A 23013-nucleotide genomic window follows, 5' to 3' on the forward strand; every position below is an offset into this window, starting at 1 on the left:
TGACAAAATATATTGTTAAGTGACTAGGTTAGGTGTGTATGGGCCCAGGATAGCATGCTGGGAAGGTTAGTGAAGGCAAATATGTATGAAGGACAAAAAAGGAAGTTTAAAACCTTCCAGCATGCAAAGGGGACATTCACAGCATATTACAATCATGGTAATTAGGGAATGATGAAAGAAATACAATAGAATACATTAAATACATAGAATGTGATGTTAAAGGAGAAATCTTACCTTAATATAGTCCTTCTGCAGGATCTGAATGATGGCAGAACAGGTCTCTGGAATAATGATCCCCAGAGCCTGGGGGGAGATGCCTGTCGAGAAACTTGATGTCCTGCAGACTTCTCCCCGTCCCCAAGTACCGCAACGTGGCGACTAGCCTCTGTTCGGGAGTGATGGCTTGCTGCATGCAGGTGTCCTGCTTGGTAATATAAGGGGACAGCAAAGCCAACAGACATTGAAAAGCGGGGTCCGTCATCCGGAGATAATTCCTGAAATCATCAGGATTATTCTCCTGGATCTACTGCAACAAAGGCATGTGCGAGAATTGGTCACGCTGGAGTAACCAATTCTTGGTCCATGAACTCCTCCCCACCCTGTTCATGGACTGGGCTTGGGTCAAAATAATAAGAACCCCAACACCAAGTCCCTGCATAGCACAAACTCTACGAGGAGTACGTAACCGCAACATTGCTTCAAAACGGTCGGCTGGTCAGAACGAACTAACAGAACGGACTGAAAAACAGAAAGGCCTGAGAAGAGCGAGCTGAAAATCAGAAACGAGCGGACCAGAACGCACTTCAAAATCAAATACGTACTATAAAATACGCACTGAAAAACAAATGCGAACTGACTACACGCACTGAAAACCAGATACAAACCCACAAGCACAAACTGAAGAGCAGTAACGATCTGAAAAGCACGAGTCTGAAAAGCGCGAATCTTCTCTCACCAAACTTCTACTAACACAAGATTAGCAGAAGGAGCCCAAAGGGTGGCGCACTTGGTATTGAACTTCCCTTTTCTAGTGCCGTTGTACGTGTTGTACATCACCGCGTTCTGGACTTTGTTATTTCCGACAAGATTTGTGTGATTGCGTGTATGCAAGACAAGTTTGAGCCAACATCCGTCGGAAAAACACCATCGATCGAGTGTACGTGGCATAACAGATGTGGCAGTGATTAAGGGAAATATATGACTTGTGTGGAGATGATCAGGGACACTGTAACTGGTGTGGTGGTGATTAGGGATACTGACGTAAGAATATGAAAAAAAAAAAAAAAAAGGTAGCCTGTGAAATATAAAAGTAATACAGTATATTCCAGAGAGTGGGGATTCACATGTAGTTAAAGTGTTACTAAACCCACAACAGTAAAATCAATCTTTATATGCAGTAAAGCATGCTTGTTATGCTCACTGTGGAACCTAAGGGGTTAATCCTCCTCTGTTTGATTCTGCATTCTCTGTTCCTCCCCTTCTTTTACTGTCCCCAGTCCATCTGCTGACAGCACAGAGCCCTAGGAGGCACTCTGAAAATGCTCAGTTTGGTGTGTACTGCGAGAGATTTTTTTTCTTTTTTGGGAGGGTGCATGTGATCAGCACAGGGCCAATAAGTACTGTCCAGACAGAGGGTCAGGGGTCATGCAGCTTCATAGGACAGTCAGAGGAGAATGAAAACTCCTCCTACAAGCTTTAACCAGACACTGATAGAAGTCCCAAGACTGCTAGATACTGCTGATTAGAAAGGGCATTTAGCAGTTTATATATTTTTTTTCATCTCAAAGCTTTATTGAGAACACGAACAGAAAAAATACAAAAAATATACTAAAATAATTGCATTTCCATGTTCTGTGTACTGTGGGAGACCAAATATAGTGAATGCAGGGCCCGGGGTTTAGTAACACTTTAACCGCTTCCCGACTGGCTCCTGTACATTTATGTCGGCAGAATGGCACGGCTGTGCAAAGTAACGTACCCGTACGTTACTTTGAATTTTGCCGCCGTGTGCGCGCGCCTACTGCGAGCTCCGTGAGTTGGGTCACGGGTCCCGCGGACTCGTTTGCCGCGGGGATACACGCGATCACCTCACGGAGAGGACGAATGGGGAGATGCTGATGTAAACAGCATCTCCCCGTTCTGCCTAGTGACAGTGTCACTGGATCTCTGCTCCATGTCATCGGAGCAGAGATCAGTGTAGTGACACACACAGCCCATCCCCCCTACAGTTAGTAATCACTCCCTAGTACTGATTTGACCCCTCCCCGCCCCCTAGTGGTTAACCCCTTCACTGCCAGTGTCATTTATACAGGAATCAATGCATTTTTATAGCACTGATTGCTGTATAAATGCCAATGGTCCCAAAAATGTGTCAAAAATGTCCGACGTGTCCGCCATAACGTCGCAGTCACAACAAAAATCGCTGATCGCCGCCATTACTAGTAAAAAAAAAATTATTAATAAAAATGTCATAAAACTATCCCCTATTTTGTAAACGCTATAACTTTTGCGCAAACAAATCAATAAACGCTTATTGCGATTTTTTTTACCAAAAATATGTAGAAAAATACGTATCGACCTAAACTGAGGAAAAAAATTGTTTTTTTATATATTTTTTTGGGATATTTATTATAGCAAAATGTAAAAAATAATGTGTTTTTTCAAAACTGTCGCTCTTATTTTGTTTATAGCGCAAAAAATAAAAAATTGCAGAGATGATCAAATACCACCAAAAGAAAGCTCTATTTGTGGGAAAAAAAGGACGTCAATTTTGTTTCGGAGCCACATCGCATGACCGCGCAATTGTCAGTTAAAGCGACGCAGTGCCGAATCGCAAAAAGTGCTCTGGTCAGGAAGGGGGTAAAGTGGTTAAGGCCAGAGCGTAAAATCTGAGGCAGACCAGTTTGTTTTCTGGAAGAAAGATTTTTGTTTGGGTTTGTTTTGTTTGGTCTAAAATATGACCCAAGAATTTGAATTTTTTAAAGTTGATCACTAGCGTAAAATATCTGAAAAGACCTGTAGATGTTTCCAGAAAGTTGGAAGGAGATGCGTTCTTCAGAAGAAGATGGTTTAGGTACCCTTTTACCTGAATTTCCTGAACTACTAATAGGGCAAGAAAGGGTGAAAGCATCTTTGTGAATACTCTAGGAGCAGAAGACAGTCCAAATAGCAGTGCAACAAACTGAAGTGTTTGTCTCTTACTGCAAAGCGCTGATGAGGTCATTAAATGGGAATATGCAGATAGGCAGGCATTGCCAGGACTATTGGGGTTAAAAAGAATTAATTCTTAAGGCCTTTATATTGTATATTTTTCATATATATGCTATGAACAAACCAGAAGCCATCTTCGCCGCTTACCAAAGCCGTCGGCAGCCGCGAAGGCGATCTTGTTTTGTCTCCTGTTAGGTATTGAGACGAGTGAGGGGAAGATGGCCCCCACCCGTCTCCATAACAAGGCAGGGCGGAAGCGACGTCAAAACGTCACTTCCGCCCACAACTCTTAAAGAGACATTTTTTTAAAATGACAATTTTTTTTTTGCATTTTAGTGTAAATATGAGATCTGGGGTCTTTTTGACCCCAGATCTCATATTTAAGAGGTCCTGTCATGCTTTTTTTCTATTACAAGGGATGTTTACATTCCTTGTAATAGGAATAAAAGTGACAATGAAAAAAAAAAAAAAAAAAAGTGTAAAAATAAAAGGTAAAATAAATAAGAATTTTTTTTTTTTTTTTTAAACGCGCCCCGTCCCGATGAGCTCGCGTGCAGAAGCAAACGCATACGTGAGTAGCGCCCGCATATGAAAACGGTGTTCAAACCACATATATGAGGTATCGCTGCGATCGGTAGAGCGAGAGCAATAATTCTAGTCCTAGACCTCCTCTGCAACTTAAAACATGCAACCTGTAGAATTTTTTAAATGTCGCCTATGGAGATTTTTAAGGGTAAAAGTTTGTCATTACACGAGTTGGCACAATTTTGAAGCGTGACATGTTGGGTATCAATTTACTTGGGGTAAGAGGCTCAGTCCTTAAGTGGTTAGAGAAGAGATTTTTTTTGTAAGAGACTCTAGGCTCCTTGCATATCAGCTTAGGTCGTAAATTAGAGGTTTGGACACTTGGTAAAATAAACAAGATAAGGGAACCCTGAGCTCACAGACCTAATTTTTATTTCCAGGATTAAGAAACAAAAAGGGGCTTCTTCAAATACGACCATATGAAACATATTGTATTATTTACTGCATAAATAATCATATTAACATAAGTTCCAAATACATAAATCAATTATATTGGAGTAGTTATAGGCATGATTAACTGAACAATATTACCTATAATTTGTTTTTGGTTTATATTTTTCTATATTAATCATGATATATTGTTTGATGTATTCACTGATTAGTCATAATATTATTCATATGAGGGGAAATACTATATATGAATGTGACGTGTAAGAGTTCTATTATTAAGAATATTCATGAATAGTTGTTATGCTTCTAGTCAGAACCAATGACATAGTGTCAAGGTATTTAGAACACAAGTTAAGAATGGGTTAAATTCACTTAGAAAGCATACATCTGAGTTTTAGCCAGAATGTCTAGAGAGAATGACAGAATTTAGACAGTTCTAAATATTTCATAGTTTCTGTTAAGTCGTATGCCCCATACACACGGTCGGATTTTCCGACGGAAAACGTGTGTGGGCTCCATCACACATTTTCCATCGGAATTTCCAACACACAAAGTTTGAGAGCTTGCTATAAAATTTTCCGACAACAAAATCCGTTGATGGAAATTCCGATCGTGTGTACACAAATCCGACGGACAAAGTGCCACGCATGCTCAGAATAAATTACGAGACGAAAGCTATTGGCTACTGCCCTGTTTATAGTCCCGACGTACGTGTTTTACGTCACCACGTTCAGAATGATCGGATTTTCCGACAACTTTGTGTGACCGTTGTGTATGCAAGACAAGTTTGAACCAACATCCGTTGGAAAAAATCCATGGATTTTGTTGTCGGAATGTCCGATCAATGTCCGACCGTGTGTACAGGGCAGTAGTCAAGGGTCATTCATAAACTGACTTGGACATAAAAGAATAACATTTAACAATATAATTCTTATCCTATACTACCCCCTTTGAAATGGTGAATAAAGGAAACTACAATTTCACCTATAAGGGTTATCCAGGAAATGATGTGTGTTTGACGTCTCTTATGACGTGAAAGGCATTTCCACACCCACATTCTAAGGGCAATATAGACTGGTTACACATAGCTTGGGGAGGACTGAAAGAATTTTGGGAGTCTGAAAGAATTTTGGGAGTCGGAAAGAATTTTTGAGACGGAGAGACAAGAGGAAAAGAACAAAGTGCAGAAATTTAGAAATGAGGGTCAAATAAGTACTTTGGACACTCACTTGATGCTTCTCAAAACAACAGAGTTCTTTAATCTCTGGTAAAGTATTAATCTTTTATTTTTTGCCTTTTGGATAATTGAAGTCGTTTGAGTATACGCTTAACTAATCAAGGTTGGTAGTGCCAGTTTTGGGAGTGAGTGGAATTCTAACTGCAGTAGGAGTTCTTCTCCCTTTTAAACAGAGAGATACATATTTTGTTATATCTCAACAAAACTGACTTCAAAATATTATGATTGGATTAGTGTCAGGGCTGGGCTCAGCCCTTCCTTCTCTGAGCTGGCCGCTCAGCTGTCGGCTAATTGCCAGCTCCTATCTCTCCACAGTGGCTCGGCTCACCTGTTGATGATATTATGCTCATCAGTCCTGCCTACTTAAGCCGTCCAGTCCAGATGATCTCTGCCTTCGCCTTGGTCACATCTCTAGAGACGCTGTCCTGTGTTCCTGTTAAAGACTTGCTTGGTTGACATTCCTTCTGGCTCCAGATCCTGCTTGCTGTTCTACTACGCTGTTCTCTGGCTCCCTGATGTTTTGGCTTGTCTGACTATCCGTACTGGTTCCTAAACTCTGGCTATGTTTTGACTATGTTTACTCTGTTTACCTTTTTTATTATTATTAAACAAGTGTGATTTAACTGTACTTCTGTCTCAGTCTGATTCATGGTTTCTGACAGTAGGCAAAGGCCATGAATTCAGAAGATCTACTTGTTGGTAATATTTTTTCCAGATTGGATGAGCAGGATCACTGCATGGATCAGTTTGCCATGGCGTTACAAACACTCCTGAGTCGCAAGGCTCACCTGGAAGCTCCCAATATGGCTGCTCCAGTACAACCTGAGTTGCAGGCTGTCCCTGCTGCTGCTCAAGTCTCTATGCAGACACCCGCCTCAAGTATTACCTCTATAAGAAGTATGTCTGGTTCCGCTCTGCTTCCCCAGAGATTTGGGAGCGATCCACTCCAATGCAGAGGGTTGCTCAACCAGGTTGAGATATACTTTGAAATGCTGCCCCAGGTGTTTCCCACAGATAGAGGCAAAGTAGGTTTTCTGATATCTTTGCTTTCTGAGAGAACCTTGGCCTGGAAAACCCTCTATGAGAGACACAAAAACCTGTTGTCTTGAGTTACCCAGAGTTTGTGTTTTCTTTTAAAAGGGTGTTTGACGTTCCCACACGCTCAGCTTTTGCTGCCAAGTGCCTCATGTCCATCAGAGTACGAGAACTGTTGCCGATTACGCCACTGAATTCCGTACTCTGAGAGCAGCAGTTGCGTGGAACAATGAGGCCCTTGTGGCTGCTTTTTCTCATGGTCTCTCGGATACCATCAACAATGAGATAGCAGCCTGCGATATATCCACTGAGCTGGAGAAGTTGATCATGTTTGCCATCCTCATTGACTCCAGACTCAGAGAAAGACTCTTTTAAGGAGCACTTGCAGAAGCCTCCTGTACATTTGTCTCCAAACTTTGCAGTCCCACCCTTGCCTCCCATGCCTCCTAGTACTGAATTGGTCAGTGAAGATGAACCCATGCATTTGGGCTTCACACGTCTCTCTGCGGATGAGAGAACCCTTAGAAGGAGGGATTGTGCCTTTATTGTGGCCGGGCAGGTAACTTTTTGAAGTCTTGTCCTACCCGTCCAGGGTACGCCCGAACCTGGAGGTCCTGTCATGGACAGACTTTAGGTGGCGTTGTTTCGTCCCCAGTTATCCTGAAGGATAAGCGCCTGGTTTCAGTTACCCTTTCTTGGGCTGAGTCATCCATCGAGATACAGGCTCTTATCGACTCTGGGGCTGCAGGCCTGTTCATTGATGCTGCCTTTGTATTGCAGCACTCGAATCTACTGCAGCTGCGTAACACTCCACTTGTCACTGAGGCTCTTGACGGGAGACCTCTATAGCCTGCCCATGTAACTTACAAGGCTGTTTCGTTGTCCATGGCCGTAGGGGCTCTTCACCATGAGATAATCCGATTCCAAGTTATTTCCTCACCTAAGTTTCCGCTGGTTATTGGTTATCCTTGGTTACAGAGGCACACCCCCCTTTTATTGGCTCCGTGCTGAGGTTCTCTCCTGGTCGCCACAATGCAGTAAGACATACTTCCAGAAGGTAGTCAAGGTCCTGTGCACCTCTTCACTCTCCTCCCTGTCGGAGGAGTACCGCGATTTTAGCGATGTCTTTGACAAAGGTCAAGCCGGTAGTTTGCCTCCACACCCATCGTATGATTGCGCAATTGACCTTCAACCTGCTCCAACCTGGTGCCATACCCCCTCGTGGCTGGGTTTACCCTTTGTTGGTCTTGGAGGATAAAGCCATGGAGGAGTATGTTGCAGACGCACTTTCTCGAGGTTTCATCCGCAAAGCCTCGTCTCCTGCTGGTGCTGGTTTCTTCTTTGTGAAGAAGAAGAGTGATGAACTGAGACCTTGTATTGATTATAGAGGTCTCAATCGTTTCACGACTAAGAATGCCTATCTGATTCCGTTGATTACGGAGTAATTTGACTGCCCCAAGGAGCAACGGTTTTCACCAAGCTAGATTTGAGAGGGGCATATCATTTTGTGAGGATTAAGGAGGGCGACGAGTGGAAAACTGCATTTAATACCAGAACAGGCCATTATGAGTACCTTGTAATGCCTTTTATTTTGTACATACCCATCCCAAAATACCAACCTTTTACAGTTTACCCAAGATTCACAAAAATAAAAACAATCCTCTGGGACAACCAATAGTTTCTGGCTGCTGGGCCATGACGGTAAATTTAAGTAAATTTATTAATGAACAAATTGGACCGTATGTAACCAATTTACCTTATTACATAAAAGATACCATGCATCTCCTCCAAAACTTGGAGGAAATGGTCATATCTCCTGATGCCCTGCTGGTGGCAGTTGATGTTAAAGCTTTATATAGCTCCATCCCCCACCAGCAGGGCATCAGTGCTATTAGTCATGGCATCTCACAGTCGCATAAAGACAATCTTTCCTTTAACGAGTTCAAACTTTCAGCTTTGGAATACATATTGGCCCATAATGTCTTTTCTTTTGATGATTCCCACTACCTCCAGGTACAAGGTGTAGCTATGGGGTCCTGTTGTGCCCCCTCCTACGCTAACCTGTACCTGGGGGAGTGGGAACAGGCTTTTTTGACGGATGATAACTTATCCCTTTAACAGAGAAGATACTAAGTTGGTATCGCTACTCGAGGGGTTACCTAAGTCACTCAATCAGTGCATTACAGCTATGAATCAAAATTTATGTAACCTAAATTTCACCATGACATATAGTACCTCGAAGATAAACTTTTTGGATGTAACTTTTCTTAAACAACAAGACGGCACACTGGTTAGCTCCCTGTATCGTAAAGATACAGCAAGCAAACTGGTTTCCTGGAACATACGAGGCCTGAATGACAAATTTAAACGTTCCCTAATGTTCAAATTCCTAGCGTCCCACAAGCCACACATCCTCTTTCTACAGGAGACTCATCTCATGGGAAGTAGCATATTGGCTCTGCGTAGATCTTGGGTAAGACAGGCCTTTCATGCCACATACTCGACCTATGTGAGAGGAGTCGCAATCCTAATTAATAAAGCCCTACCATGTAAAGTTGAGAAAGTGATCTCGGACCCTAATGGCAGATACGTAATTCTGTTACTTGAACTTCATTCAGTCCTCTGGGCTTTTGTAAATATCTACCTACCCGCTCCTGTAGACCTCACTCTACTTTTCTCCGAGAAACTAGCTTCCCTTCCCTCCACACATATCATTTTTGCTGGGGACTTTAATTCAATTCTTGATCCTGCCCTAGACTCCTCTAATCCCCAGCACACTGTCTCCCCTGATTTCACTCAATGGGCGAACACCTTTGCTCTAACTGAGATATAGAGATGGAAACATTTTGACTTCAGAGTCTTTTCACACCTGTCCACAACCCACAAATCTGGCTCCAGAATTGATTTGGCGTTTGGCAGCGCTCCAGCGCTTTCTAAAGTATCTGAGGCCTCGTATCTCCCAGCAGGACTCTTTAATCACTCTCCGCTTGAATTATGCTTCCGGTTGGGTAGCCGGAAAGGAGGCTAGCTCCCAGATGGATTAACAATGACAGTGTGTCTGAGCTTGTATCTCCACAACTCGAAGATTACTGGTCTCACAATACGGACACAGCTCCTCCTACGGTGGTGTGGGATGCCTTCAAGGCCACGATCCGAGGCTCTTATATTTCGGCCATCAAAGCTACCAGAACCGATTGCGCTTCTGAAACCTCAAGACTAGAAGGTCTGGAGGCTGACGCTTCTGCCTCCTTTGCTGAGCAACCCACACCATCCAATTATCTCCAACTGGCCCAAGCCAGGAGAAATATAGCTCTACACTACACTTCTCTAACCCAAACTGATGTCCGTTTATTGTCTGGTAAAATATTTTAATCAGGGGATAAAAACGGACGCGTGCTAGCCAATCTGGGGGCTGACCCGCAGATTCAAACTATAGTCCCCAAATTATTATCAGAGACTGGGACTAGTATTACTGATCCTGACGCAATTCTCCAAAAATGTTATGTTTTTTTTAGCAACCTATATCACCAACCCCATTGCCCTGCTCCTGAGGTTCTCGAATCTGAACAGCAACAATTACATCTCCCTAGCCTCTCATCTTTAGAGATCGAGGCCCTGGATGCCCCAATAACAACCCAGGAGATAGAGTTGGCCATCGCCTCGCTACCTCCCTCCAAAACCCCTGGCCCAGATGGTCTCCCGGGTGACTGGTACAAAAGATACACCAAGATTATAGCTCCCAAGCTCCAGCTACTCTTCTCCCACTGCTTAGAGGTCAACTCCTGATACAAATATATGGCTCAGACGGTTGGGTGTGTCATTGCCAACATCCCTTACAACTTTAAAAGAAAATATATACCTCCAATTGGGATTTTAAGGGCAATGTAATGATAGAGAAATTATTAAAAAGAAAAAGAATTTTATTAACACAAAAAACGAATAGAATACAAAATAAATGTACAAGTCAAATGTGTTTAAAAATACAAGATAATTATGAAAAACATCAGATACATAAGAATAGATGATGCGTCCTGCTGCTAAATACAAGTACCACCGAAATTGATGCGATGGCGTCCTGATAGCAGATTCCAACGCGTTTCAACTTTTAATATCAAAATGAAGTCTTCCTCGGGGAAGGACTGCATCACTTTCTAGAATTTCAAATAACAATATGGTTACTAATATAAATATATGTGTACATGTCGCCTATATCTAAGACAATCGCATTCCCGCTAGAGAAGTTGTATGCGACTTACATTGAGGCATGTAGCTATGAAAAGTGCTTTCCCAGTGCTGGCGGGGGCCCTAATCACCCATCGTCCGTATCGCTCAAAAAATCCTCTACGGGGCGGCCTGGTGTATTTTTGAAAAAAACAATATTTGGCAGCCAAAAAAGCATAGAAGGCTGAAATGACATAAACAAATAAAAAAAAAAAAGTATTAAATAAAAAGTTTTCAAAAGAATCAAAAATGATAATGAGGGTATTTCTTGGGGAACCAAATTTCCCAAGGTCATCAGAAAAAAAAAAAAAAAAATATATAGAAAAAGTTCAATACCTTAAGCTGGTTGTCTTCCCCGCTCTTCTCATCCCTACCCGGCACAGGGGGGGCCATGACGGTTGATCATGGCCCAAATACCCCGTAGACGCCAATCTCAATGTGGTGTCGTGGGGTTTTTCCACTGTGCCGGTGGTTATAAGCCCTAATATTCGTTCTCTGCCACTCGGGGCGAGTGTCAGTTAAAACGTATTATGGGGGTTGGGCTAAGTTTAACAAATCAATAATGCATCTAAAGTTTCCATTTTATCTAAATTTAATCCATCATTTTCCAGATTGAATGCAACTACAAAGAGCCTTCTTTAATACACACTCCTCCTTATTCTCTTCCAGTCTAAATCACTCATTAAGGAATATAGAAAACGCCACCTCCATAGTGACCCCCATAACATCGCATACATCAGCGGTGTTTATATTCTTAGATGCCTTATAGACAGGCAGCAGGGTCTCTATGCTCTGACGCCGTGTGCGTCACTGATTAAGCAACCAATAGCGCTGTATAAGATCGTACAGCGCCCCTTCCTCTCAGTGAATGGACGTCGGAGCCATGTGACTCCGACGTCATACACACCGAATATCTCTCACAGGAGAGGTTGCCTCAGTGATTCGACGCACCTCTCTCCCTGCCTCCGGCCGCGCCCACACTCCATGGGAAAGTGGAAGGCTTTCAACCTGACATCACGGCCAGGGAGGAGAGAGGGAGGGAGTTAGGCGTCTATCACCTAGACAACAGGAAGCTAGGTGACGCTTCCTTGTAAGATACTAAATAAGGATGTTATTCAATACTGACGGCGGCCAATTGAGGCCGCGCCTCCCCCACTGCACCACCAATGATCTAGAGACTATCCATAGATGCATATCACGCCCATTACACAACCACGCCCATACCCCCTATATTAGGACGCCAGGGACGGCCACAGGCAGCATTCTATAACTGGCCTTTCTACAGAGAGGTACTCCAGGACCTGAGCTCTCTGTCACTGACAATCTGGAACTCCTTCCCAACACCAGCTTAAGGTATTGAACTTTTTCTATATATTTTTTTTTTTTCCTGATGACCTTGGAAAATTTGGTTCCCCAAGAAATACCATCATTATCATTTTTGATTCTTTTGAAAACTTTTTATTTAATACTTTTTTTTTTTATTTGTTTATGTCATTTCAGCCTTCTATGCTTTTTTGGCTGCCAAATATTGTTTTTTTCAAAAATACACCAGGCCGCCCCGTAGAGGATTTTTTGAGCGATACAGACGATGGGTGATTAGGGCCCCCGCCAGCACTGGGAAAGCACTTTTCATAGCTACATGCCTCAATGTAAGTCGCATACAATTTCTCTAGCGGGAATGCGATTGTCTTAGATATAGGCGACATGTACACATATATTTATATTAGTAACCATATTGTTATTTGAAATTCTAGAAAGTGATGCAGTCCTTCCCTGAGGAAGACTTCATTTTGATATTAAAAGTTGAAACGCGTTGGAATCTGCTATCAGGACGCCATCGCATCAATTTCGGTGGTACTTGTATTTAGCAGCAGGACGCATCATCTATTCTTATGTATCTGATGTTTTTCATAATTATCTTGTATTTTTAAACACATTTGATTTGTACATTTATTTTGTATTCTATTCGTTTTTTGTATTAATAAAATTCTTTTTCTTTTTAATAATTTCTCTATCATTACATTGCCCTTAAAATCCCAATTGGAGGTATATATTTTCTTTTAAAGAGGTCAACTCCTTACCACCTACTATGTTTGGAGCCCACATTATTCTCATCCCTAAACCGGGCAAAGACCCGAAACACTGTGCCTCCTACATGCCTATTTCTCTACTGAACTATGATCTAAAAATTCTGGCAAGGTTCTTGCCACTAGGCTGGTCAGAGTTCTACCAGATTTGGTTGACACTGATCAAACCGGGGTCATGCCAGGAAAATCTACTGACATCAACCTGAGAAGAGTTCTCACTCATCTGCAGGTCCCAAACTCTCATTCACAAACCCCAGCAATGGTAGCACTAGATATTGAAAAAGCATTTGATATGGCAACATGGCAATATATGAAATCAGTCCTGCAGTCCTATGATTTCGGTCCCTCTTTTTGCAAGTGGATAGATATATTGTATAAATCACCAACAGCACAGATCAAACTAGGAGACCTGCTGTCTGACCCCTTCCCAGTGGAGAGAGGAAATAGGCAGGGGCAGGGCTGCTGATAGAAATCGCAGGGCCCTGTACAGACTACCTGACAGGGCCCCTCCAAGAAAATATTAAAGCTATATTTCGCTAAAAATACAATAAAACTATTAGCAGACACAAATACAACATAACTCATAGAATTCCTGCCAAATCTAAAAGATAAAACTTAGTTAATAAATAAAAATGAAGGCGAGATGAAAAAATATACAGGCTGCGGGATCAGAGGGAGAGAAACAAAGTTAGGCTCTATACACACTGGGCTTAAAAAAACTCCAATTCACCTAGCAGAGAAAAATACTCATATAGAGCATTTTTTGTACAAAGTTTAGACAAGTGTAGGAGAGCTTTACATTTTTTCCTGCCAGTAATCTCCAATCAGAGATGCAAGCCAGAAGGTTTTTTTTTTTTCCTGCCTCTAAACGCTGAGCTCAAAATACGCCTGTAATGTGCATGGACACATAGGATAACATTCAGCTGCTTCTACAGACAGAACACAAAACTCCTGTAGATGCAGTGAATTTTAAATCAGTGTGCACAGAACCTAAGTTAGAGAGATAAACTCAGGAGCTGAAATAACCTTAAAAACCAGTGCTGAGATTAGAGGAGGGGGTCCACACAGGGAGGGGGATTAGTGAAGGACCACTGTCTCTTTCTTAGCAGATAAAAGCTGGCAGCAGGGAAAGGGGAGGAGAGCAGATTTCATCTACTGGAGAAAAAGAAACACAACTGTCGTCTGTCACTAATCCCCCTCCCTGTGTGGGCCCCCCCTATGCTATCGGGCCCTGTACACCAGGGCTGGTGGTCCCCCCTATCAGCGGCCCTGGGTAGGAGTGTCCCCTCTCGCCATTTGTGTTTGCTCTGGTCATGGAACCCCTAGCCACGGCCCTCAGAAACTCAATTTCTGTGAGGGGCATTAAAGTAGGCACCATCAAACTCGCTCTATATGCGGATGACCTCATGCTGTTTCTCAATGACCCGGGATCCTCCCTCCGTGCAGCTCTGAGTATCATTTCTGAATTCTCCGAACTATCTGGGCTCAGAGTTAATTGGGAAAAATACCAAGCACTACCTATTGACTCTCAGGCAAAACTTCATGCAAACCCCTCTGTCTCACTAGCCTGGACCTCCTCTATCCGTTATTTGGGCATTACCATTACCCTCTTACTTTGTTAAGTTAAATCTCTATCCCTTACTAACACAACTCAAACTGAAGCTTCAGGCTTGGAATAACTTGCCATTATCCTTCATTGGCAGGATAAACTTAAAATGAAATTCCTTCCAGTTTTTCCATATGCTCTGAGGCACTCCCCAATTTGGATCCCCAAAGCCTTCTTCCAAAAATTTGACTCCATTATAACCCCTTTTCTGTGGAAATCTCACCCCCCCAAGAATAAACAAATCTATACTCAAAAGGCCCTGGACAGAGGGTGGCCTAGCCTGTCCGCATCTCCAGAAATATTTCTTTGCTGCATTACTGTCATGCCCATAACTGGCTAGCCTCAGATGTAACCAATGCTGCGGTAGTCCTTGAGGCCGCCCACTTTGGTTCTTACGAGGCGCTGAGTAATGCTTTATATAGGGGAGTCAGAGCCCCCTATCCTCTCACACCCTCCATGAAGGTCGTGATCAGGGCTTGGCAATTGTTGATCTGTAAACTACAAAGGGACCCTCACACTAGATCTCCAGACATCCCCCTGTGGCTCAACCCACATTTACCAGAGTTTCTGACTATCCCAGACCCAGGGTTCTGGGCTACTAGAGGTATCAAAAACCTGGAGCATATCTGTATTAGTGGCTCCCTTTTGACCTTTGATTCCTTCAAGGAGAAATTTGGGCTCACAAATCAAAGTTCCTCCTCCAACTGTTGGAAGTGTGATATGGCAAATGCCGACCTCAATCATATGTTGTGGTCCTGTCCCAAAATCCAGCCCTTTTGGGCGGAGGTCACGACCTTCATTATAACCTTGAACATGATTCGTGTACCCCTGAATGTATCGATCTGTTTGCTTGGTCTGGTGGGCTCCTTAGCCCACCGTCAAGCAAACAGAACATCAATAGGACTTCTATTATTCTACGCTAGGAAGGCTCTACTCATTAAATGGAAACAAACGGAGGTACCTACTTTGAATACATGGAAATCGCTGATCAACTCAGCAGGTGCCACTATACAAAGAGGCCTATCTCGCCAGATGCTGCCCAGCCAAGTTTGACAAAATATGGCGCATATGGTTAGAATCAGACATCACGATTGCAACACAATAGGCACTGTTCCTGTTGATTGTCTACTTCAGCTAAAAGTCTTGTAGCAGTAAAGACCTAATTTTGCCATTATCTGAAGGTTCTCTTTAAGGCGCTATCCTCAACCTCAGCAGCTCTTCCCGATGTGGTCACCTGAAATACATGACCCTGTTCTCTCAATCTTAATGACATGAGTAGTTTAAGTTATAGAAGTTTTATAGATAAATATAAATGCTTAGGATTGTTTTATTGGTTGTTACCTAAGCCAGGGTATGCACAGAGGCTGTATTATGTAACCTTTTTGTTTGATTGTTATGCAAACTCAATAAAAAGAATAAAAAAAAAAGATACAGCAATCAATACGATACTTCACGCCAGTAGTGCTTACCCGGCACCTTTAATTAAATCCATTCCTTATAGTCCGTATTTGTGGATTCGCGGCAATTGCTCAGAGGAGGACAAATTCCATGAAGAGGCAAATTAATTGAGAGATATGGACTATTATTGAGAGGATATTCTCACACATGTCTTAAAAAGGCATTTAAATGGGCCACCTTGAGATCTAGACAAGATTTGATATGCAATATAGAAACAAAAACAGAACATAATAGTGAGCAACCTAACAATCTTAGAATTATCACACAATACACCAAACAACATAAGAAAATCAAGGCCATTATATTCAAACATTGGCATCTTTTATGTATTGACCCAGTGCTGAGTCCGTTTGTCCCCGCTAGTCCCTCCATTACGTATCGTAGAACCAAATCCCCAAAGGATGTACTCATACAAAGTAAGTTCATGGGAGAATTTCGTCATAATCCATGTAAATGTCCAGGCACTTTTCGATGTGGTGGATGTAGTCATTGTCAAAATATGTATACTGGAAACAACATCAGACTCCCCAATGGCAAGATTTTTAAACCGATACATTCTGCCAACTGCAAGACAGCAGGGGTAGTCTATATGTTACTTTGCCAATGTGGGTCATTCTATATAGGCAAAACCAAGCAAGAATTCCATAAAAAAGCATATAGGCATATTTTGAGTATGAAAAAATCTAACCCAGACCTCCCATTAAGCAGACATGTGAAAGATGTCCATGGAAGCAAAATTCCCCAGATAAAGTTCTTAATCCTTGACAGGATACACCCGAGTACTCGGGGTGGTGATTAGAATAGAACTTTATTACAACGTGAATCACGCTGGATAATTAATTAAAATGCCATCCTACCTCCGGGCCTTAATGATGAGGTTAGTTATCGTCCCTTTCTGGAAGGTTTTTCGTCTGGGGGTTGGGAAGAAAAGACATCTCTCGTAACATTAGTTATGTGATTGACATTTCCATTATTTTGAGTCAATTTTTTTTTTTTTTTTACAATTTAGGATTTCTGCCTTATGCTTTAACACTTAATTTGCCCTGAATGGGTAATATCTCTATGGTTTGTCTATGTGTACTTTATTGGTTACATCTTTTTCATATATCGGTCTCCTTTGCTGTCCTCTCTCCCTTCTTCTCTCATCTGATTACTAGCCATCTCACTTATGTGGTCCTCTCTCGGTTTCAATCATCCCTCACTGCACTGGGGGGGGGGGGGCGCTTTTGGTGCTGATGCCCCCTCACCTTTTTCATGGCTTTGGCATGATGGGGTGCTTTTTAAGCTTTGCTCATTGCCGATTGGCTGTGACTGTTCATCGGTGTCCCCTAAGCGCAGGCCGCCATCACGCCTCCTTGGGGTGGCGTCCTGCGCTTGGGGAACAGTTGGTTCGTGCTATCTAGTTGACACGCATGCGCAGTGACCTTCCTTCGTCACTGGGCGAGCATCGTGACATCCCTGCGCTGGTGCACGTGCGCAGATGCCATCTGGGTATTTATCAGAGCCGTCAGCGGCGTGACCGGCATTTTAGCGTGCAACCGGACGAAGGTAAGCTCAAACACTCTGAGATCCTTTGATGTCCTGTTGTTTTGGCTCCATACACGTCCTCACCCTCCATCATCCATATGCATCCCTACGGGTATATTCCCTGGGCTGGATACTCAGTGAACACTTCCAACCAAATGTGGGATTTGCAAACATTGGATGTGTCTTTTGTTTTTGGGTGATATTCATAGTATGCTCTCCGCCTAGGTATGTAGTAGGGGAGTTACAAGCTTCCCCCCCGCTTTCAGCTGCTTTAGTGAAATCTATACAGCGATGATCGGTGCTTGTAACTCCCCCACACACGATCACCGCTGACTGTCACCGCATCCTCCTCCAGTCCCCCTCCATGCCCCCTCCTTTCTGTTGTTCCCCTCCTTTCTTCCTCCGTGCCCCCCTCTATTCTGCTGCTATACCCCTCCGTTCTGCTGTCATCCTCCTTTCTTCCTCCGTGTCCCCCTCCGTTCTGCTGTCCCCCTCCTTTCTTCCTCCGTGTCCCCCGCCGTTCTGCTGCTGTCCCCCTCCTTTCTGCTGCTGTCCCACTCCAGTTTTCCTCCATGTCCCCCTCCGTTCTGCTGTCCCTCTCCATGTCATCCTCCTTCCTTTGAAGTATGAACAGAGTCAATGATCACTGACTCTGTCCATTCACATAACTGAAACATTGTAATCTCCTGTGATTACGATGTCTCAGTTTATGAATGGAGAGGAGCCGCTGTCTTCTCTCCATTCATTTTCAGTGCAGCTGAGGCTGCAGAGAAAGGAACTGGGGGACCCCCTCAAAATCCATACCAGACCCTTATTCGAGCACGCAACCTGGCAGGCCGTAGGAAAAGAGGAGGGGACGAGAGAGAGCCCCCCCTCCTGAACCGTACCAGGCCACATGCCCTCAACATTGGGAGGGTGCTTTGGGGTCCCGCCCAAAGCACCTTGTCCCCATGTTGATGAGGATAAGGGCCTCATCCCCACAACCCTTGCCCGGTGGTTGTGGGGGTCTGCGGGCGAGGGGCTTATCGGAATCTGGAAGCCTCCTTTAACAAGGGGACCCCCAGATCCTGGCCCTCCCCCCTGTGTGGAATGGTAAGCCTACCATTTCACCAAAAATGTGTCAAAAATATTAAAAATGACAAGAGACAGTTTTTGACAATTCCTTTATTTAAATGCTTCTTCTTTCCATCTTCTATCTTCCATCTTCTATCTTCTTTCGGTTTCTTTATCCATCTTCTTCTTCCTCTGATCCTCTGCTTCTTGCTCCGGTGTTCTCGTCTGGCATCTTCCTCCGCAGCGTCTTCTTTCCTTCTCCTCGGGCCGCTCCGCATCCATGGGAGGCTCTTGCTGTGTGATGCTTCTCGTCTTCTGACGGTTCTTAAATAACGGAGAGCGGGGCCACCCGGTGACCCCGCCACCCTCTGACGCACAGGGACTTTCCTGTCCGTCCCTCTGACGTCACAGGGAAAGCCTCTGGGAAGTCCCCATGCGTCAGAGGGGGCGGGGTCACCGGGTGGCCCCGCCCTGTTATTTAAGAACCGTCAGAAGATGAGAAGCATCACACAGCGGGAGCCGCCCATGGATGTGGAGCAGTCCGAGAACGAAGAAGGGAAGAAGACGCCGCGGAGGAAGATGCTGGACAAGAACACCGGAGGAAGAACCAGAAGAAGAAGAAGATGGAGGAAGAAACCGAAGGAAGATAGAAGATAGAAGAAAGAAGATAGAAGAAAGAAGATGGAAAGAAGAAGCATTTAAATAAAGGAATTGTCGGGGGGCGTGGCTTGGCGCATGGAGCTGTAGGACGCACATCGCGGCAGCTCCCGGTCCTAACGATCTCCACGGGGCCCTATCTCCTCTACCATCACCCATCCAGCTACCAAGACTGTCCAGATGGGTAAAGGAAAGCCCAGGGACCACTCGAAGCCCACCGGTGACCGGACACAGAGCGATTTGGGGAACTTTGTGACCCGTTCCTCCGCGGCCTACCAGAGCCAGAGAGCCTCCAAGATGGCGGCGGCGCCTCCGTCTCCGGCCCGCTCATCACATACAGATACAGACGCCGAACAGGTACGATCCAGAGGCCGCTCAGCCTCCCTCACGGATCTGGAGCCCCCATTATACCACCCACACAGCCCCCAAAGCCTCTCCCAGGCCTCCCTGTGCTCCGGGGACGGATGGGACATGGAGTCGCAGATGCGATCCATGCATGCCTACCTCCGCTCTTTACCTACTAAAACTGACTTTGAACATTATGTCTCCCGCATGGAGAAGTCATACAGGAAAGAGATTGCTGAGCTCAAGAGGGATCTAGGGACTAGAATGGAGGATGTAGAAAATACCACTGACGGTATGTGCAATACATTACAGTCCCATGAAGAGATCCTTAATACCCACACTAACATACTACAACAGCTCATGTACCACCAGGATGACATCGAAAACCGTAGCAGACGGAACAATATTAGAATCCGTGGCATACCAGAAGCTATAGATCACAATGATTTACATGGAGCAGTCACTGCCATATTTAACCAAATCCTACAGCAACCCAAGGATACCCCTATTGAGCTGGACAGAGTTCACAGAACCTCAGGCCCGCGTAGTTCTGATTCCTCTTTTGTTCGGGACACGCTCTGCAGGGTGCACTTTTATAAAGTTAAAGAGGAGATCATGAAAGCAGCCAGCACACAGGACTCCATTCGGCTGAATGACACCCCAGTAATGCTGCTGCCTGACCTGTCACGTCAAACCCTGGCCATGCGGCGCGCACTTAAACCGATTACATCTGTCCTCCAGGAAAGAAAGATCAAATATCAATGGCGGTTCCCTTTTCAATTACGGGTTCATCATGAAGGCAAAACGGCCCTTTTCCGCACATTAGGAGACCTCCCAAGGTTCCTGAGCACCCTGGAGCTACCCCAGATCTCCCTGCCAGACTGGCCCCTTCCTTCTGCTACTCCGGGACTTCCATTCCACACACAATGGCAGAAAGTGAACAAGAACAAGTGACCCAGAAGCTCCCCTCAGAAGTCTCCAGATGGCTGACCGGTCTCTGGACCCTGCAGACACCACATCTTTACCCTGCCACCGTGACTATTATATTGTTTTCCCGTTTTCTTTTTGAAGAAAGAAAGAATAGGAAAGCGGTGCAGGCCGTCTACCCTTGAACCACTTTTAAGTGGTAAAGAACTCCCTGGACTACCTACCTGTCTACTACATTAGCAGTGTTACAGATCCAACACCCCCCTCCCCCCCCCTTTTTTTTTTCTTTTATTTCCCTTTTTTTTTTTTTTTTTTTATATACTTTTTTCGCATCAGCATTTTTACAGATGCCTTTTTGTCCCCCCACATTATCTTAGTTGGATATCCTTTTCAGGATGATCCTTTCCCCATTTTTTTCTCTATTATTATCTACTGTTTTTTTTGTGTGTTCCTTTTTATTTATTTATTTATTTTTCTCTTTTGTGGGGACAAGGCTGGGGCGGATGGGTTCTATAATTATGGCTTATCCCCCCCACCCATATAGGAATTCGCTCTTAACTATGTTCTAATATGCGAAAGCCTTATAGCACTGCTTACATGTTTTTCTTCTTTTTTTCTTATATGTTTAGGAGGGAGTGGGGGTACACCCGTTATATGTGACAGGTCGTTACTTATAAGTTCTTACCATGTTACCTTATGACAACAAATTGATGGTTATATAATGTTTTCACCAGCTTTTACTCCCCCCGTGGACCCCGGGAGCGGGAGGTGCTTTAGGTGCTCACCACATTCCCCCCTTAGGACTTGTAGTGCCTGTTTGCGCACTTTATTGATGCTAGTTTAAAAGCACTTTACAAAAATGTTTCTACATTCAAAAGATTACCTAATGCTGCCACCTAGTGGCTTACTTTTTTACCTATTTCTTTTTCTCACTTTCTCCCTCCCTTTTCCTCTCTCCTTTTCCACTTCTTCTTCTTCCCCTACCTACCCACTTACCTTACTCCCCTATCCTTGGGCTGGATGGACCTCGGCACGGATGCTATTAACATACACTGTTGCCTCTCCTCATTTCCACTATGTCTTCACTTGAGCATCTAACTCTATCGTCCTATAATTGTAGAGGCTTCAATACCCCCGAAAAAAGAAGCCAGGTGTTATACCACTTTCATAAGACTAAAACTAAAATCCTGCTTCTACAAGAAACGCATTTCCGGGGTTCAGAGATTCCATCCCTCAAAAACCCTCACTTTCCCCAATGGTTCCACAGTACGAACCCCCATGCAAAATCCAAAGGGGTGTCTATAGCTTTTCATAAATCATTCCACCCAGAAGTCTTAGATTCCCTGATAGACCCACTAGGGCGTTATTTATTTCTCAAACTTAAACTTAATTCTTCTGTCTTTACAGTGGCTAATGTCTATGGACCAAACCAGGATCAGGGGAACTTTCTGTCCAAGGTTCTAAACAAATTGCTATCATTTGGGGGTCCTTGTGTCATTTTAGGTGGTGACCTCAACACAACTCTTTCTCCAGCCGTGGACACTTCTTCGGGTAAGTCAGCTATGTCCCACACGACTCTTACACACATAAAATCCCTTTTACACTCGACACAGCTCGTAGACATATGGAGGATACAACATCCCCTAGAGAGAGACTACAGTTGTTACTCAGTAGCCCACAAATCCTATAGCCGTATCGATTACTTTTTAATCTCCCAATCATTACTAGACATACCACTCAAGGCCTCCATAGGAAATATCTTTTGGTCGGATCATGCACCCGTACACCTCAAACTAGCCCATCCACCAAAATCCCGTACCCGGTCCTCGTGGCGACTTAATGACAATCTACTGAGTGACTCGGTATGTGTTGCAGCAGTTGAAAAAACGATTAGTGACTTCATTACAGATCACCGCCAAGATGATACCAATCCCCTTATTAAATGGGAAGCTCTGAAATGTGTAATCAGAGGGACACTAATCCAACATGGCTCTCGGCTTAAAAAAGCCAGAATGGCAGATATCTCACGTCTCCTATCCTTGATTAAAACGCTTGAAGTCACACATAAGCGAGACTTAGACCCTGCAACATATACCGACCTATCTAATGCACGCAGAGACCTGCTCCGTTTACTCGATGCTAATTCCCTCATAGCCAGAGATCAAGGACGCAACCGACATTACACTCTAGCTAACAAATGTGGACAACACCTCGCGAGAGTTCTCCATCCTCGCCCCCCACGCCGACCTATTCCACAAATCTGTACATCTGACCAACAAAAAATTAATAATCCCAATGGCATTTCCGACGCATTTAAACAATACTACTCGAACTTATACAATCTCCACACTCCAAACGGGACGACACCTACTAACGACATACACCTATCTTCCATGCAGGACTACATCTCTGACACAGCTCTACCACATCTAAACCCTGAACAGACAGCTACCATGGACGACCCCCTTACAACAGAGGAATTCACTGCCGCTATTAAAAACCTGAAAAACGGTAAATGCCCTGGCCCCGATGGGTTCTCCCTGAGATTCTATAAATACTTTGCCCAACATTTGACCCCATTACTAACTAGCGCGTTTAACTCTATAGACGATATCCATCTTCCCTCTAGAGACCTCCTAGCAGCTAATATTTCAGTAATACCCAAACCTGGTAAA

The 23013-nt window shown here is 44.0% G+C and overlaps 1 protein-coding gene across 14 annotated transcripts in view; it reads right to left on the reverse strand.

Moving 5' to 3' along the window:
- DUS2 (dihydrouridine synthase 2) overlaps positions 1-23013 on the reverse strand; it is a 1383726-nt gene that overhangs the window by 146145 nt on the left and 1214568 nt on the right. For 12 of the 14 annotated variants that reach the window (XM_073605117.1, XM_073605118.1, XM_073605124.1 and 9 more), the window contains one exon: positions 16687-16740. The exons of the other annotated variants lie outside the window; for them this stretch is intronic. In XM_073605117.1, the coding sequence (XP_073461218.1) occupies positions 16687-16740 (54 nt within the window). The remainder of the gene's footprint in view (positions 1-16686; positions 16741-23013) is intronic. 14 annotated transcript variants of the gene reach the window in all.

Source organism: Aquarana catesbeiana, linkage group LG11 (assembly GCF_042186555.1).
Source record: "Aquarana catesbeiana isolate 2022-GZ linkage group LG11, ASM4218655v1, whole genome shotgun sequence".
In the NCBI taxonomy this organism is placed as follows: domain Eukaryota; kingdom Metazoa; phylum Chordata; class Amphibia; order Anura; family Ranidae; genus Aquarana; species Aquarana catesbeiana.